At 36.6% G+C, this 19,413-nt stretch overlaps 1 protein-coding gene across 3 annotated transcripts in view; it reads right to left on the bottom strand.

Annotated features, from left to right (window-relative positions):
- Ccdc83 (coiled-coil domain containing 83) overlaps nt 1-19,413 on the bottom strand; it is a 56,762-nt gene that overhangs the window by 23,174 nt on the left and 14,175 nt on the right. For 2 of the 3 annotated variants that reach the window (XM_013357644.4, XM_040285066.2), the window contains exons 4-6: nt 8,119-8,281; nt 4,835-5,002; nt 132-223 (exon numbers count right to left, since the gene is read on the bottom strand). In XM_013357644.4, the coding sequence (XP_013213098.1) occupies nt 132-223; nt 4,835-5,002; nt 8,119-8,281 (423 nt within the window). The remainder of the gene's footprint in view (nt 1-131; nt 224-4,834; nt 5,003-8,118; nt 8,282-19,413) is intronic. The other variant, XM_040285068.2, reaches the window with a different exon arrangement.

Below are 19,413 nucleotides of genomic sequence, written 5' to 3'. Positions count from 1 at the left end.
GTTATAAATCCAGTAAGTGGTAGAATTGTTATTTAAACTCAAACTGCCTAACTTTAGAACGCAAGTTATTAACCACTATAATATAAGAAAAATTAAGGGGAAAGTTTTGTTTTAAGAAAATTGAAACATACCTGCGCAGCCCATTCCTTCTTTTGGTCCAGTAGCACCAAAGTTTCTCTGATTATTTTCTTTCTAGTATCTTCCAGAGTAATTTTATACTGTTCTTTAAACAGAAAATTATAAGCCTTACTTAACAAGACTGCTCCTGGGTAAAACTATATGTTAGTAAATGTCACCTTCCATAATCCTCATCTCTCCTTTCTACACATTTTTTTTCTCCTAAATTCTCAGAGAAAAATATTTTTTGAGGCAGGGTCTTGCTGTGATTGATCTTTCATCTCAGTTTCCCAAATAGCGGGATTGATTATAGGCATGCATCACAACACCTGGCTTCTTAGTACATTTCTACCAAAAAATCTACCTAACTAAATTTTCAATATTCTTGGCATGCATTTCCTGGGTCAGGGAAAAACAGAATGAGAAGCATTCTGAGCAGAAGGGGCATGAGAGGCAATAGACCTGATTCTATGTTGGGCTTACCAGAAGAAAGGACAGAGACAAGTGCAGGGTTCTCTATCTATGTATTTTCTTATGGTCTTAAATGTTATTATTGAGAAAACAAAGAATCATAAAAGTTTAGACCTTAAAAGATGCTTAGAGATCCTTTAATTTAAAAACAAACATTTTTTTAAAGAAAATTAAGGTACTGTGATATTAAGACTGCTTTTAGAGTGTGAAGAGGAAAAATGCTGGATAAAAGGAGTTCAATTTGTTTGCTTTTTTCAACAATTATCAAGTTCTTCTATATGCCAGACACTATTGAAGGCATTGGGAATATTGCTGATGACTACAGACAAAATCCCTGTCCTTATGGCATGTACATTCTCATGGGAAAGGCACACCATAAAATAAAAAACAAATATTATTTTAGGTGGTGATGTGTGTGATGAAGAGAAACTAAAAATCTCTTTCAGGTAGAATGATCAGAGAAAGCTTTTTTGAGGAGTTAACATCTGAGCAGATTCTTCAATAAAGTGATATAGTCAGCAATGTGAAATACAAGGGAACTGTACTACTCCAGATGAGTTAACCTAACATTAATCAAAATTGTGTTTTTTATAACATCAAAGTTATATGTCCCCTATCTTCATTTATAACATATCCAAGATAATTACTTAGATGTGTTTTCCATATAAATTATGCTGAAAACTGTGTTTGCTAGATTTCTGGAAAGGCCCACAGAGGCCTATTTAACTTATTCTATAACTAAACATAAATATTGTACCAAGAGTGCTGTAGAACGTAACTGCCATTTAGGATGTTGTTTCAATGCAAATTTTTCTTCACAGATCAAGGCTGCCAAAGCTGAATGCTTGGGATCTTATACCATAGGGAAGTAGATCTGGAGGTCCAGTCTTCAAACAGACCAGGAACTAAATTAAGGTGGCTTCTAGGAAACCAGGGAGCTAGGCAAAAATTACTCAGTTCCCCCTATTAGCAGGAAGTAAAAACTTTCATCTCTTTCTATTACTGAATTCCTGGACATAATAGATATTGAAAAACATTTTGAAGAAAATTAAATTTGGCTAACTGCAAATCTTGGATGGGCAGTGATCTATGATTTCAGCACCAGGGTAGCAAATGATGCTCCTCAGGTGCTACTGGTGGAGAGGAAGGGGAAGCAAAGAGAGAAGAGAGCTTGCCCAAGTTGTAGAGTGGCCAGAAAAATGGGTCCAGAGAGGGCCTCAAGAGTTGGATAGAGTGTCTGACTGAGGCATGGTTCAAAACAAGAGAGTTCATGAGATTTGGAGAATTAATCTAACTTGTCATCTGGAAAATAAGAAATAGACATCTTTATTTTTCCTACACATGCTCATCTACCTGCATTTTTTCTTACTCTAATTTGAAGTAATTGCTTGATCATTTATTCCTTTCAACTTCATTTCCAATGGAATTTCTTTTTTTAATAACTTTTTGGTTGTAGATCGACACAATACATTTATTTATTTATTTATTTATTTATTTATTTATTTATTTATTTAATATGGTGCAGATTGAACCCAGGGCCTCACGTGTGTGAGGCAAGAGTTCCACCACTAAGCCACCACCCTAGCCCTGGAATTTCTTTTTTTTATTTAAGCCCAAACTCATCAGGTTAATATTATTTATTTATTTGAATCGTAGGTCCAACAAAACAATAATCAACCTAAAGGTTGCAATGGAACAGGAGTTTAGCTGTAATGGATTTTAAAATCTTAACATCTGAAAGAAACCATAAATCCTGGACCTTTATAACATTAAATATGAACTGTTTTGTGGCTCAGTGGGGTTGTGCAATGTGCTGGGTTCGATCCTCAGCACCACATAAAAATAAATAAAATAAAGGTATCGTGTCCAACTACAACTAAAAAAAATGAACTTTTTGCTGTAAATTATAAAAAAATAGACTACCCAAAGCTATAGCTCTATTGCCACATTAATACTGAAGAAACAGTATTAACATTTGTTAACATTTGATAACTGTTCCAAACCCCAGTTAACATTCTATGAACTGTTTTTCTTCTTAAAAACAATATAACCTGCACAAATTGTGAAAATCTATTATCTTTTGTGATTTGGATGATGCTTTCTGAGCTGAGAGACAATTACTAACCACTCATTTGTGAAGACAGCCAAAGAGAATAAGGGTATGCAGAAGTTTCCTTTTCATAAAAGTTCGCGACACTGCAACTAGGAGCTTGGAAGATTATGACTTTGTGCTGTGAGATTCCTGGCTGCTCAGATGCTCAATCTAATGTGGCTACTATTCAGAGGCTGAGTTTGAAACTTAGGTGTAACAAAACAACAATCAACCTAAAAGTTGCAATGGAACAGGAGTTTAGGTGTAATGGATTTTACAATCTTAACATCTGAAAGAAACCATAAAACCTGGACCTTGGTCCATGGGAAGCAAGAAGAAAATAGGGACAAGCCCACAAATCACACTGGTTAAAGCTTGTTCTGCATTGTTCTGACTTCCCTGTGGTATTTGGCTCTGCTTTGGTTTACTCCTCCATGCCTGCTGAGAGTTTTGTGCTCTGTCACTCACTTCTTGGCATGACACAACTTCATTGAGCTGATCCTCTCCTGGGTGGGGCCTCCTTTCAGTTTCCTCTGGAGAAACTGAGCAGAAGCAGTCATCTCTGCAGGCACAGTTGGTATTAGAGAGCCATCCCTGCCTCACTGGATCACAGAGCTAGGAGGCCTATTTGAAGGATGTGAGTTTAGTGTCTGATGCACCTGGGTTCAAAGATCCTTTTCCACTACTTACTAAGTATGTGAATTTGGTTAAGTCAATTAACTTCTCTCAGCCTTTGTTTCCACATCTTTAAAGTGGGCCCAATTAATCTGTGAGGAACTTAAAAGGATTACATGGAAAAGCAAAGTTGGAACGGTGAATCATCTTGGAGAACACCTGGGGACTCTCATTTTATAGAGAAGGAAATTAAGACCTAAGGATGTAATATTTATTTATTTATAAATGAACTTGAACCCAAGTCTTTTAACTCACTCTTAGTATACAAAAAAGTTTTAAGGATCCCTGTTCTGTGCCCCTAGTAAAGTACAAAATACTCTGTGACTAATTACTTATCAGGGCTAAGATTCTTTTTTCTTTTGGGGAAAAAACTAGTTTTGACCTATATATCACAGGATATACCAGTGCCTGTTTTCTATACCCAATCTCCCAACTCCTACTTCTGGCTAAATCTCATAAAAGTAGTCCTGAGTACTTTTTCTCACCCCTACCCCTGTCAGGGATCATTGATGGCTACTAAATAAAGCAAGTTGGGACAGTTGACCAAAGAGTTTGTTTTGGGACTGACTAGCAATCCATGAGGAGTCATGGACAAAGGTCTTTGGTTGTTTTTTTTTGTTAGGTAAATGAAGACACCTGGCTTCTCTTCAGAAGCTGGGCTGGAGAACACTGCAAGAATTAGTCCATGGGAAGCAAGAAGAGAATATGAACAAGCCCACAGAGCAAATCAGGAGTGCCTCAAGAGAATAAATCACAAATCTTCAAAGATAAGGAGGAACCATCTGTTAAGCCACCACTGAACCAATGGCCTTCTGATTCTCTATTCAATCAATGGGAGGAATGTCCTCCCATTCCTCACTGAAAGTGTCGCATTCAACAAGCATGACCCATGGGAAGTCAAGCAATTTTATTTCCTTTCTTCCTTTAAAATTCATTGTATGAGGCTAGTGACTTCCTCTTGATAAAATATATGGCAATTTCTATGAAATTTTTGGTTCCTTTGTGGTAATAAAAGGTCCTCTAATAAGTACTTAATATGTCCAGTGTACTGTAGTAAACAAAACATTCAGGTTCATTCAAAATGATGGCTATTCCTCTTTCCTAGCTTGGGACTGCTGTGTTTCCTCTGCCTTGAGCTCCCAAGCCTCCTATTTCAGGGCTGAAGCAAAGAGGGGAGCATGGTGAAGGGAAAGAGAGGTCTCACTTGACTGATACCTTCTCAAAACTCATGTTCATTTCCTGGTCCTAGCTGGATAGAGGCTGACTCCCTCTTTCATGGGAATGTTTTTATGGATGCCTCAGAGGACCACCTTCCCCATTCCATGAGATATTTCACTTGCATTCCCTTGATGCAGGGGACATGCAGCTGATTGTGCTCATAGCAGAGATTCATGTAGAAGTATCCATTTTTTTCTTCCACCAAATATATATCCCCTAAAGATCTTTTAATGAATTTGATCTAGCTTTGTTGGAACTGACCTGACATTTTCTCTGCATTCTCTTTAACTGTATTGATGTCATTTTGCAAGGATGTGATGAGTTTAGCATGTTGTTCACTCCCTACATTCTTGTACTCTTCCCAATATTCCTTTTCACTGAGTTTCTCGAGAAACAGTTTCTCAGCATTACCTATTTGTGTGCGCATATCTGTTGGAAAGAAAATCAAGATACCAAGTCATTTTTTATTATCCTTGCAATAATATTTTGCAATCTGGTTTTATGAAGTTAAGGTCTGGCATTAAAATTCTGTTAACTTATAAATACTGTTTTATGTATATAATTTTGGGAAATATAAACTTTAAACTATTGCTTATTCTTCCTGATTTAAAAGCCAAGTAAAATTAAGCTTCCAATTATAGAGTAGATGTGTGGTTTGGGTCTGTGATCAAAGGATATATATGCCTAGAAACCCATAAGTTTAAATAGTCCTGTGATGGCTTAACATGGGTCCTATTTTGTGCAATGCATTATATCATATGTATTCTCTATTTGTAGATTGTCATTTTTTCTGGCCATTATGCCTCTGGACAAAAGTAATTTCAACTCATGTCTTTTTTATGTCTTTGGCAGTCATTTTTGTAAGTAAATTGTTTGTAAGTAAATGCACTAGTTTGAATTTCCCTTGTGTGAAATGATAGCATATGAAAGTCATGATAACATGTCTTTTCCTACTCTCCCACTTAGTAAGACTTTAGAGTGAAAAATCAGTTCCCCCAAATAAATATGCATAAATATTGAGCTGTTTTAAACATATAACATTTACTCTGGTGCACTTGCTAAACATGATATTTTATTCAGTCTTTAAACTTGAGTATAATACTGCTGAGTATTTGGAAGTGGGGTCCTGAGGATTGAACTCAGGGGAACTTTACCACTAAGCTACACCCCAGCCCTTTTTAACTTTTATTTTGAGACAAGGTCCCACTAAGTGGCCAAGGCTATACTCAAACTTGTGATCCTCTTGCCTCAGTCTCTTGTGTCACTGAGATGACAGGCCTGTGCCCCATTTCTTGCCTGAATATTTTTTAATAGGAAACATTATACAACGCACAGTCCAATGAACTTAATGGCTGTTTGAATCATTACCACACACCACCTGTTTGAGAGTTCCTTAAGGGTAAGACACATCTTATTAATCTCTGTAAATAAAGCCCTTAGCACAGAGCTTGACAATTAGTTGGTTCTCAATAAATGTTTTTGAGCAACTGAAGCTTTCCAGTTAGACCAGAGGGATGTTCTAGGGTCCAGTGCTCTGTAAGGACTTTAGGCATGTTTTTTTCCATATATATATATATATATATATATATATATATGATTATATATTTTTAAATCTCCTAACAGATAGTGCCTGTTTTGTTGTTTAATAATTAGTACTACTATTATTACCCAGAGAGCAACTGTTCTCTCATTTGAGCAGACTGCAACTGTCTGAGCCCTGTGCTACATTCAGCCCCTCAGTTGAAGGTTAGTAGCTGTCACTAAAGTATTGGAAAGAGGTAGAGGTAGTGGTTATTGTTTTACTTTCTTAAAACTCCTTCCCTTCCCTTTTCCCTTCCCTTTTTTAGTAACACATACACAAACACACACAGATTTTTTTAAAAATCTGAGATCTGATACCATGTAGGCCCTGTACAGAGGTCAGCAGCACCCTGCCCTTTCTGTGGTTTGGTTATATGAAATGAAAAAATACCATTCCCTTTATGCTCAGACTAGTTTGAGTTGGATTTTTATCCTTGTACCTGAACGATCCTAACTAAAAGTTGGAAGAAAAGACTTGTAGCAGTAATTTGTAAACTTTGCTGTGCACAGGATGAACCCCCTGGGATTTTATAAAAAATGCACCCTGATTCAGTAGGTCTGGGTGGGGCCTGAGATTCCATGAATCTAAGAAGTTCCCAGGGGAGCTGCTGCTTCTGCTTCAAACCAAAATGAACTGTAAGGGACTAGTTGGCACATCTGTCTCAGAAATTCTTTCCAGTTACATCTGTTCTCCCACTTTGCCTCTCTTCCTTGGCCTTCGTGAGCTTTCTTCCTTGGAAAACCACATATGTCCTCCCTCCCTCTGCTGTGCTCAGTTATCCAACTTGGCCCGGTCTTGTATGACACACACATACAGCCAAACCATAAACAGGCACTCTTCAACTGAGCCCTCTCCCCTTAGAAGACAGTTCACCAAGAAGACCTGAGAGTCCTTTGGGAGGTCTCAATCCCAACTCAAGGGACATATTAAGGCATTACTTTCAAACACATGCTGACCTCTTTTGGAGATAAGTCTTACAAAATACCCTATCTACCACCTCATAGCCTCACTACTGCCCATAAAGAGACTTGGGAAGGGAGAGTTTTATGAAACAGTTTTGACCTCTAAAAATAGAGCTTACTTCTTCATGTTTGGCTTTGGAGGTTATTTCACTCCAAACAACAAATATCTAGAGTGGTGTGACTGCTTTATGCAATGTGCTTGGTTAAGTAGGTGTTCTGAAAAAACCTAGAGAAATCCAGGAAGATCTAGTCCCTTGTTGTGCCTTCCAACTTTAGATATTTCTGATAGTGAGTCCATAAGTTTCTTTCCATATTTTTTAGCCTCCTAGCAGACATAATATTTATGGAGTTTTTGACAAAAGTGATTTTAGAAATCTCAGCTACAAGTTTAGGATGAAGGAATAGGAATAAAGGAAATGCATGCATTAAAACTGTACGTGTCCAGCTTACCCCAGGACCATGGTTTTCTAGGTCAATATGTCTTAGGTGTTTAATCTCCCACTCCTAGCATCATTTCTATCCATGTCCTCCAAACTTCCCCTTTTCTAAGTCTAATGCCTCTATCCCCCATCTGAATGTGGGACTTATCTTCATTAGAGACATTGGGAGTGGGTATTCCTTTGTTATATTCATCTTATCATTACCAATCTAAAGCCAATGAACTCACCAAACAATAGAATGTCACAAAAGAAAGAAAAAATCCACACTGTGAGAAGAAATTCAGAGTGGTCTCTCACAGATGCCGTTCAGTGCTAAGAGTCAGATTTCATCCATCTTCATTTTTGATCACTGCCCTTATTCTTCCTCCTCACTTGGCTTCAGTACCTCTGCCTACTTTGTTATTTCCCTCGCCTGCTCATTCACCTCCATGTGTTTGTGGTTGTGGTGGGAATGATGTCATGTGAAATATATTCTTTTGAATATATTGAAAGACAAAAACATTAGTACATTCAAGAAATAACTAACACTTCCATGAAAATTCTCTTAAGTTCTTAAATCACCTCTCAAGTTTTTTTCCTGGTCTCTTTCAAACTTCCATTTTTCCTTCATTGCTTCTTCAACATCCTCTCTCGTTACAACTGGTAATCCATCTGACTTATCCTCACTTAGTTCCTTTAGTAGGTTCTTTATGTGCCAGTTCTGTTCCTCCTTTAAGCGCCCATTCTGTCATGAAAATCGACAGTAGTTAACATCTTTTTACCCAAACAGAAGCACACATTGAGACTTGCAAAGTGAGAAACATTTAATCAAATAAATTATTCAAAAATATCTCTAAAGATTTATGGGTTACATAAGACTCAAAACCTATCAATGCAGTAACCACTGGATAGAATTGTACATTTTAAACATTGTGCTATTAATTTGCCAGTGTATCATCCTATCAGAATTCATCAACATTAAAGCTAACCCTCAGAAATCATTTTTTTTCAATCTCCCAGCAACACTGGTCTTCTCTAGTATTCTTTATTCATTTATTCATCTACCACATGCCAAGTAGTATGCTGGGCACTAGGACTATATCAATGAATAAACAGAAAGGTAGTATTGTACTTGTAAAATTTATATTATTATTTGATTTTTCTCATGAATGATACCAATCCTCTTTTATTTAGAGTGAAAGTTGCTCATCATTCAAAAATTTCACACTTGAAATATGGACCAGTTCTTCCTGTGGATAGCCCATCCATGTTTCTAAGTTGCTTATTTAATCAACTTAAAGTTTATTCTTGCCCTTGCTATCTTGCTATGTATATGCAGGTACATAAAACCTGAGAAAATCATAGGCAAACTTGCCCTACAATAATTAGTAAAGTGAAGGTCTGAGGTTGTAGCTTAGTAGTACAGTGCTTGCCTAGCATGTGTGAGGCACTGAGTTCAATCCTCAGCACCACATTAAAAAATAAATAAATATAATAAAGGAATTATGTCCATGTACAACTAAAAAAAATTTTAAATCTAGTAAAGTGAGTCATTCACTTCATCGTGAAGAATACTAGACAGTCATTTTAATCCATGAGGAAAAAATAAGAACACCAATAAAAGTAACTACATAGGCAAATATTTAAAAAAAAAACAGAATAAATGTATTTTTGTAATTCTCCCCCACTCTAATTTATTGTTTTTTGTGTTTGATACTAAGCATTGAATCTTGGGTGCTTAACTACTGAGTTATATCCTTAGACCTTTTTAAAAAAATTATGATAGGTTCTCACTAAGTTGCTTAAGACTTTACCAAGTTGCCAAGACTGGCCTCAAATTTGTAGTGCTCCTGTCTCAGACTTCCAAATCATTGAGATTACAGGTAAATGCTACTGTGCCAGGCTAGACTGAAAGTTTAAAAGATGAAAAAATGTTGTATCATACAAACATTTAACCCAAAGAGAGCTAGAGAAATTATGTTAACAAGAAAAAATAGACTTTATGAAAAATACAGGCTACTGAAGACAAAAAGGCTGTTATGTAATAATAATAAAAAAAAAAGAGTGAAACTATCAAGAAGACGTAACAACGAGAAACCTGTATGTCCTGAGGTAGGTACCTTGCAAATTCATAACAACTCAGACTCTATTGGAAAAAGTCTTGGCAAATATAAGTAGCTAAGAGACAATCATACTAGATTTGGGTAGGCAATAATACTGTTAAAAGGCAGCATAAAGTGGGGCTCAAAGATGGCGGATTAGCGTGAGGCAGCATTTCCCTTGGCTTGGCTACGCAGAATTCAAACAGTGGGAATACCACAACCCCCTGGAGCTTAGATTGAAAAACCTGGAGGGGCAGTCTGCCCTAGCCCAACTAGAGGCTATTTGACTCATTAATCTGATATAATTAAAACCTTTTCACTGAAGTCTATCAGTTGTCCTCTGAGAGCCCATCCAGGAGCCATGGGACTACAGCATGGCAGAGCCTACAAAATCTGAAAACTCAGATCCCAGTTTGCAGCTAGGTCGCTGTGGAACATTAGAAACTGGGAGAATCTTGCCTGGATGAACACAGGTTAGAGAGGCTGGAAAGAGTTGGGGTCTCCCCAGCCCTGTGAATCCTGAGGCTCACAGGGACTGATGGGACAGAGGGTCCCAGAGTTGGAAGGTTGGAAAAGGGTGTGAGGGCATTTTGTTCTCAGCTCCCTAGCCAGCTGATCTGGCACCCACTGATCCCTGGGGCCCACCCAGGCCAGCAATGGCACCAACCTGGTCTCTGACTCCCTCCCCAGAATCCCCTGGTCCCAGGTCCTGCTAGGTCCAGCATGAGTCCAGCATCCAACAGAGTCCTCTGACTCCCCAGTCCCCCAACCCCTCTGTGGCTCCCAACCTGGCCCATTGTTTGCAGTTTTGAATCCTGGTGCTTGGCCCTGACCCATCCAACAGAGAACAGCTGGGCCCCTGACATGGTTGGGCTTCAACACCCCACATGCTGCTTAGCCACCAGACTTACCTGGTCCAGCACAGAGCTTCAGGACCAGCCTGCAAGCTCAGCCCCAGCCCTCAGGACCAGCTGAGAGAGAAGCACGGTGGTAGGAGAGATTGAATTTGAAGACTGAATCAAAGAAACAGGAATTGTGGGGTCTGCAGACTTACCTGGTCCAGCACAGAGCTTCAGGACCAGCCTGCAAGCTCAGCCCCAGCCCTCAGGACCAGCTAAGAGAGAAGCATGGGGGCAGGAGAGATTGAATTTGAAGACTGAATCAAAGAAACAGGAATTGTGGGGTCTTCAAGTGATTTAGTGGGCTAAGAACAGGTTCCTACACCACATGAGTGAACCCAAAGGAGATTCCTGGGGTGAAGTGTTCCAGCATGCACCTACTGGTCCATGGAGGTGTGCTGACTTAAAACATCCAGACCAACTGACATTCAGCAAAGAAGCTGGAGCGTACCAAGCCTACACCAGAACTCCAGGAGTTTGAGGGTAGGAGCAAGCATCAAACTCCAAATAACTGCTGAGAAGGAAAGCTGAGAAATTTTTGAACTCCAGCAGAAACAATTGTTCAATTTTTCACTGAGATCCTTTTTTCCCCTTTTCTTTTTCTTTTTTTCTCACATTTCTACCATTTTTGAAACCAATTATTTTCCATACATCAGTTTATTTGAGAACTGGGATATCTGAATAATATATTTCAGTTTTGTTTTTTATTATTTTATTTACACTTTCTTCTTTCTATTTTAATTTTTAAATTATATATAATTAATATATATATATAAATTATATATATATATATATATATATATATATATATATATATATATATATATTCTCCTCTCAATTATCTGTTTCCCTTGATTCTATTTCTCTCTTTTCCCCTTCTAACAGCCAGCTTCTATAATTCCCTCTTTCACTCTGTCTATGATTTTTTACTTCTATCTTCTCCTTCCTCATGAACATCACAACCTGCACCACTTCTGTTCTCTCTTTGTTCACCACTTGAAATTGTAAACACTTTTGCAAACTTGCCATTTTTATTATAGGCAATAACTGAACACATAATTTTTGTTTATTGTGTCAAAACTGTAGACATCTTAATAGGAGCTATTTAGTTTAAGGCTAAATATTGTTTGATTGGTTGGTGTTATTATTTGTCTCCCCTTAAAGGCAAGGTACTGTAAACCTTCAAGGACACTATAAATCTACAGGACAGAAACTTTACTGCCTCAGATCCACAGTGACAGATGGGTAGACACAAAAACAGTATGAAAAAATAAGGGAAAAAATTATCCCAAACAAACCAAGATGTGCCAATAATAGAATCCATTGACACCACAGTGGAAGGAATGTCAAAAAAGGTGTTTATAAAATATATAGTTAAACTGATCTACAAGGTAAAGGATGATTTAAGGAGTGAAATCAGATAAAACTCAGGAGATGAAAGATCACTTCAATAAAGAAATAGAGATTATGAAAAGAAATCAAACAGAAATCCTCAAAATGAAGAAATTAATAAACCAAATTTAAAATTCAGCGGAAAGCATCACCAACAGACTAGTTCACTTGGAAGACAGAACTTCAGACAATGAAGAAAAAATATATAATCTTGAAAATAAAGTTGACCATGGAGAGAATATGTTAAGATAACATGAACATGAACATAAATATGAAAAGACCAAATTTAAGATTTATCAGGATAGGTGAAGGTGCAGAGATATAAGCCAAAGGAATGCATAATCTTTTAAATGATATAATATTAGAAAATTTACCATGAAGAATGAAGTGGAAAATCAAATACAGGAGACTTACAGGATCCCAAATGTACAAAATTTCAACAGACCCACACCAAGTCACATTATTAAAAAAAATGCCTAAACATACAGAATAAGAATAGAATTTTAAAGGCTGCCAGAGAAAAAATGTCAGATTATATTTAAGGGGAAACCAATTCAGATCTCTGATGATTTCTCAACCCAGATCCTCAAATCAAGGATATCTTGGAATAATATATTCCAAACTCTGAAAGAAAATGGATGCCAAACAAGAATTCTATACCCAGCAAAATTAAGCTTCAGATTTGAAGATGAAATAAAAACCTTCCATGATAAACAAGTTAAAAGAATTCACAACTAGAAAGCCTTCACTATAGAACATTCTCAGCAAAATATTGATAAACCCATAGGCAAAAACTCAATTTACTAAAATTCGTGATGAAAAAGGAAATATCACAATGAATACTCCTGAAATTCAGAAGATAATTAGAAACTATTTATAATTTATGCTCCAATAAAATAGAAAACCTGGGAGATATTGATTAATTTCTAGAAACATATGACCTACTCAAACTGAGGAGGACACACACAATTGAAACAATCAATTTCAAGCAATGAAATACAAGACACCATCAAAAGCCTACCAGTAAAGAAAAGCCCAGGTCCAGACAGATTCTCATCCAAGTTCTACAAGACCTTCAAAGAAGAACTAACACCAATACTCCTCAAAGTATTCCATGAAATAGAAAAGGAGGAAACCCTTCTAAAATTATTCTATGAGAGTAGTATCACCCTGATGCCAAAACCAGACTAAGATAAATCAAGGAAAGAAAATAATAAACATAATTCATCATATTAATAGACTTAAAGACAGAATCATATGATCACCTCAGTAGATGCAGAAAAAGCATTTGACAAAATACAGCACCACTTCATTTTCAAAATATTAGAACAACTAGGGATAGTAGGAACATACCTTAACATTATAAAAGCTATATATGCTAAATCCAAGGCCAATATCATTCAAATGGAGAAAATTGAAAGCATTCCCTCTAAGAACTGGAACAAGACAAGGATGCTCTCTTTCACTATTTTTATTCAACATCACACTTGAAACTCTAGCCAGAGCTATTAGAATAAAGAAATCAAAGGGATATGAATATAAAAGAACCTCAAACTATCCCTATTTGCCAACAACATGATTCCGTATTTTGAAGACCCCAAAATATTTTTTTTAAAAGGCAGCATGAAAAAACACAGATACTCAGAGAAAAAGGTAATGTGAAGATGCAGGCAGATATCGGATTTACTGTTTACTAAGTAATATCAAGATTTGGGGAAATACCAGAAATTAGGGGATGGAATGATTTCTGCCTGAGAGTTTTCAGAAGGAACCAACCTTCCTTCCAGTGTGTCAGCATACTGGTTTTGAAGTTCTGGTTTTAACTGTGAGAGAATAAATTTCTGTTGTTTTAAGGTACACAATTTGTGACAATCCGTTTATGAGAGCCTGAGGAAACTAATACATACCCCAACATTAGAACCCCCAAATACATGAGTCTTCCATCTCTGTCCAGCAATAAAGAGAAGTTCCTCCACTTCAGATGTTAATTAAGGCCATGTAGGGAACCTACACTACTTCCACCAGTCAATAATCAGGCATTTCCACGCTTTCCTTGCCAGAATGATGTCAATAAGAGCCAAATAAAATAGAAGGTTGTAATCCCTCCCCCCCAAAAAAACAAATGCCAAATGTTTTCTCTGATATAAGGAGGCTGACTCATAATGGGTTAGGGAGGGAGAGCATGGGAGGATTGGATGAGTTCTAGATAAAGAAGAGGGATGGGAGGGAAATGGAGGGGGCAGGGGATTAGCAAGGATGATGGAATGTGATGGACATCATTATTATACAAAGTACATGTATGAAGCCTTGAACTGGGTGTCAACATACTTTATATACAGAGATATGAAAAATTGTGGTATATATGTGTAATAAGAATTGAAATGCAAAAATACCCCAAAGTACATGTATAAAGGCATGAATTGGCATAACATACTTTATATATAAAGATATGAAAAATTATGCTCTATATGTGTAATAAGAATTGTAATGCATTCCACTTCTGTCATGTATTTAAAAAAATAAAAATCAATAAAAGAATAAAATAAAATAAAATAGAAGGTTGTAAATAAGATCTAGAACCTCGTAACATAATATAAAAATGTTGAAGTTTCAATAAATCACTCATACCAAGTACCAAGAAGATCTCAAAACAAATAAGAAAGATAATCAATAGATGCCAAAGCCAAAGTGACTAATATGTCAGAATTATTTGCAAAGATTTAAAGTGGTTATGATAAAAATGTTTCCATAAGCGATGGTGAACATTCTTGAAACAAATTAAAAAATGGAAAGTCTCAGCCCCCAAACCAGAATATACAAAGAAGAACCAAATGAAATTTTTAGAACTGAAAAATATAATAACTGAAATAAAAAACTCAACAACAGAATGGAGGAGACAGAGAAAAGAATCAGTGAAAGGGAAGATACAACAATAGAAATAACAAAATCTGAACAACAGAGAGAAAATAGAAAAAAAAAAAGAAAGAAAAGAACCTCAGGGACATATGGGATCCCAATTTTTATGCTAGATGTTATGAAGTAGAATCTCATTGTAGTTTTGATTTCTATGTTCCTAATAATTATGTTGAGCATCTTTCATGTCCTTATTACCCATTCGTATATCTTCTTTGGAGAAATGTTTATTCAGTTCCAAACTGGTTTGTTTTTCTGTGGTTCTTTTTGTTTGTTTGTTTTTATGTCAGGAATTGAACCCAGGGGAGATTAACCAATGAGCCATATCCTCAGCTCTATTTTTTATTTTGAGACAGAGTCTCACTAAGTTGCTTATGACCTCTCTAAGTGATTGATGCTGGTCTTGAACTTGTGATGCTCCTGTGTCAGCCTCTTGAGCCACTGGTGATTACAGACACGCACCACTGCACCTGGCTCAAACTGATTTTTGACAAAGATGTATGAGCAGTTCAGTGGAGGAAATATAGCTTTATCAACCAATAGTACTGGAACAATTGAAAATCTTTAGGCAAAAAGAAAAAATGCAACAGAAAACCAAATACTTTGATTTCAGTTTTACACCTTATGCAAAACAAACTCAAAGTGGACTGTGACTTAAATGTAAAAGGTGAAACTATAAAAACTTTAGAATAAAACATAGGAGAAAATTTGGGGGATCTAGAGCTAGGCAAAGGGTTTTTAAACTTGACACCAAAAGCATGATCCATAAAAAGAAATACTGATCAATTAGGCCTGATTTTTTTATTCTTTCATAAGGATAAAAGACAAGCTATAGTCTGAGAGAAAATATTTGCAGGGGTTGGGTTTGTAGGTCATTAGAAAGCAATTCCCTAGCATGTGCAAAGCCCTGGGTTCAATCCCCAGTTGAGGGGAGAGGGGGAATATAGAAAGAAAAAAATATTTTTGAGTTACATATCTAACAAGGCACTGGTATTTAGAAGACCCTCTATTCTCTCTTCCTGTCTCTCTTTCTCTTTCTCTCTCACACACACAGACACACACACACAAACACATATACACAAACAATACATTATTATTTGTGTGTGAGTGTGTGTGTATATTATCAAAACTATAGTGAAAAAGTCTAATTATAAAATTGGCAAAAGACATGAAAATAGGGGCTGAGAATGTAGCTAAGTGGTAGAGTGTTTGCCTAACATGTGTGAGGCACTGGGATTGATCCTCAGCACCATATAAAAATAAATAAATAAATAAATAAATAAATAAAGGTACTGTGTTCATCTACAACCAAAAATATTTTTTAAAAGGATGTGAAAATAAATATCACCAAAGAAAACATATGGTTAGCGAATAAGCATGTGAAAAGATGTTCAATATCTTTATCTATTATGCAAACAGAAATTAAACCCTCAGTGAGATTTCACTACCCACCTATCAGAAAGGCTAAAATACATATGACCTCATTGAATTCTGATAAGGATGAGGAGAAACTGGTTCATTGGTATATTGCTACTGGGATGTCTAATGTTACAGTCATTCTGAAAAAGTTTGGCAGTTACTTAAAAAAGCAACATGTACTATCATCCTAACCAGCAACTTAAATCCTGGGCATTTAAACCAAAGAAATGAGGGCTTATGTTCACATAAATATCTGCACATAAATGTTTTTATTGGCTTTATGTGTAATAGCCAATCTGGAAACAGCTCCAATAACCTCCATTTGGTTAAGCAAACTGTGAATCATGCATTTTATGGAAGACTAGTCAGCAATCAAAAGGAATAAACCATGATACACAAAACCACTTGGGTAAATCTCCAGAGAATTGTGATGAATGAAAAAGCCGATCCCAAAAGGTTTCTTATGATTCCATTTGTATGATTTTCTTGAAATTAAAAAGTAAAAATAGAGAATAGATTAATGGTTGCCAGGGGTTAATGAGGGAGTAGAAGTGGAAGTGGAAGGAACGGCTATACAAGGGCAGCATAAGGAACACTCCTGGTGATGGAAACGTTTTTTCCCCACATTTTTATTGGTGCATTATATTGTACATAATTGTATATAATGATGTAATTTGTTGTTAAATCTCCCCTTGATTTCCATGATATCCATCTCTACCTTTCTTTTCCTTTTTGCTCTCTAACTTCTGCATATGAGAAAAAATATATGACCCTTGACCTTCTGAGTTTGACTTACTTCATTTAACATAAAGGTCTGTAATTCCATCCATTATCCAGCAAATGACATAATTTCACTTTTCTTTATGTCTAAATAAACTCTATATTTTTTAGAATATCAATATTCAATATTCTAGTTGTGATACTGAACTATAGGTTTGTAATATGGTATAGAAAACTAGGTGAATCAATCACATTAACAATGAAAAATACACAAAGTATTACTCTTTAACCAATTTTCAGATACTCCATTTTTCTTGAATGAAATATTCATGTTTTTTAATTAAAACTAAACTGAATTACTTTGAGTTGACATAGGTTATTTTAAAATGAAATATTTGTAGCAAATATAAATGATAGCAATGGAAATATCCCTTGCCAAACTACTATACTGCTAATACTTTTCCAAATATGGAATTTTTCACTTATTTTTGTACAAGTAGAAAATTTCTCTATCATATATGTTTTGAAAACTAAGTAAGCATATCTGATTTTACTTAATAAAGTCACAATGGCCTCTGAATTCAATTCCAGCTTAAAAAAAATTACCAGATACGTACACCAACATTTTCCAAAGCCAGTGCTAATTAAGAAACCAATACACAGGAGCTAGGGGAAGAACTCAGTGATAGGACAGTGCTGAACATGGGCAGGGCCCTGGTTTCCATCTCCAGCACCAAGAAAGAGAAAGAAGGAAAAAAAACCCACTATCTAAAATTCATAAAATATGGGGGCTGGGGATGTGGCTCAAGTGGTAGCGCGCTCGCCTGGCATGCGTGCGGCCCGGCTTCGATCCTCAGCACCACATACCAACAAAGATGTTGTGTCCGCCGAGAACTAAAATAAATAAATAAATATTCTCTCTCTCTCTCTCTCCTCTCTCACTCTCTCTTAAAAAAATAAAATAAAATAAAATAAAATTCATAAAATACGTATACATACAAATAAATTTGCCTTTTATTTTCCACACTTGGCACAAAAGTCTCCAAGTGAATCCAGTTCTCTTAAATCAAAATTTAAACACAATGACCATCCTTTTCAGGCCTGTGATTTTTTTCATTTGTAAATTAAAAGAGCATTACATGCCAAGCGCAGTGGTGCATGTCTGTAATCCCAGCAGCTCGGGAGGTTGAGACAGGAGAATCAAGAGTTCAAAGCCAGCCTCAGCAAAAAGCAAGGCACTAAGCAACTCAGTGAGACCCTGTCTCTAAATAAAATACAAATTAGGGTGAGTATGTGGCTCAATGATCAAGTACCTCTGAGTTCAATACCCAGTATGTATGTATGTATGTATGTATGTATGTGTGTATATATATACATATATAAAATCTGAGGGATGAAATCTACCAAGAAAAATAAAAGAACGTACTACAAAATGATTTAAATTGCTAATGTTATTTCTTTTGAAGAGTCATAAACACTACAACAAAAAAGGAAACAAAAGAGAAAGAAAGTTTGCTGAGGAAAGAAAATGGAGTACCAAAAAAAAGAAAAGAAAAAAGTGAGAGATTGCTTTTCCAAGATTTAAAAGGAGCAATCATGAGCAAAGGGTGCATCAGCTGGAGATAAGTTTAGAGGTGAGCAGGGGTCAGGTTTTTCCAGGGACCTGAAGATTTTTAGTAAGATTGATAGATTTTATTTTTCACTGGAAGTCATTCAAGGGTTTTAAGCATAGGAAGGTTTACAGGGTAATTCTGGTTGCATGTGGAAATTGTACTGGAGGGGGAAGGAAGGGCAAGAGATGATGGTGTCTTAGATTGGGGCATCAGCCACAGAAGTGGAAAGAAATGTTGACGTTCAGATACATGCAGTTGGAGCTAGAGTCTGTCCCTTCATTACTCCTCCCTGATGGGTATTCTAATGTGCACACTTTGGTCAGTCTCATTCTTAAGCTAATCATCTTGGAAACAAGAACTTCATCTGTTTAACCCTCTAAATGGTGGGCTAATGGGCAAAGAGATGACTCCGTCCTGATCTGTTGTACTTTCCATAACCTAGTCCTGTCCTTGGAGCCCCATTGCTGAGCACTAGAGGATGTGCATTGATCTCTTCATGGAAGCTCTCTCCTCTTTGTGCTTTGGATCTCATATATGGAACCTGTATCCAAGCACCCAGACCAGATTTTTCCTCTCCACCTTTAGCCATAGACCTGTTTCTGTTTTAGTCCGCATTAGAAATACTGATCCTTGCTAGATGTGGTAGTGCATGCCTATAATCCCAGCAGCTTTGAAGGCTGAGGCAGCAGGAGCATGAGTTCAAAGCCAGCCTCAGCAACTTAGTGAGGCCCTAAGCAAATCAGTGAGACCCTGCTTCTAAATAGAATAAAAGGGCTGGGATGTTGCTCAGTGATTAAGCACCCCTGGGTTCAATCACTT

The sequence above is a fragment of the Ictidomys tridecemlineatus genome, chromosome 4, assembly GCF_052094955.1.
Source record: "Ictidomys tridecemlineatus isolate mIctTri1 chromosome 4, mIctTri1.hap1, whole genome shotgun sequence".
In the NCBI taxonomy this organism is placed as follows: Eukaryota; Metazoa; Chordata; class Mammalia; order Rodentia; family Sciuridae; genus Ictidomys; species Ictidomys tridecemlineatus.
The sequence above is the reverse complement of the archived record's forward strand: the minus strand, read 5'-3'. Positions and strand labels throughout refer to the sequence as shown.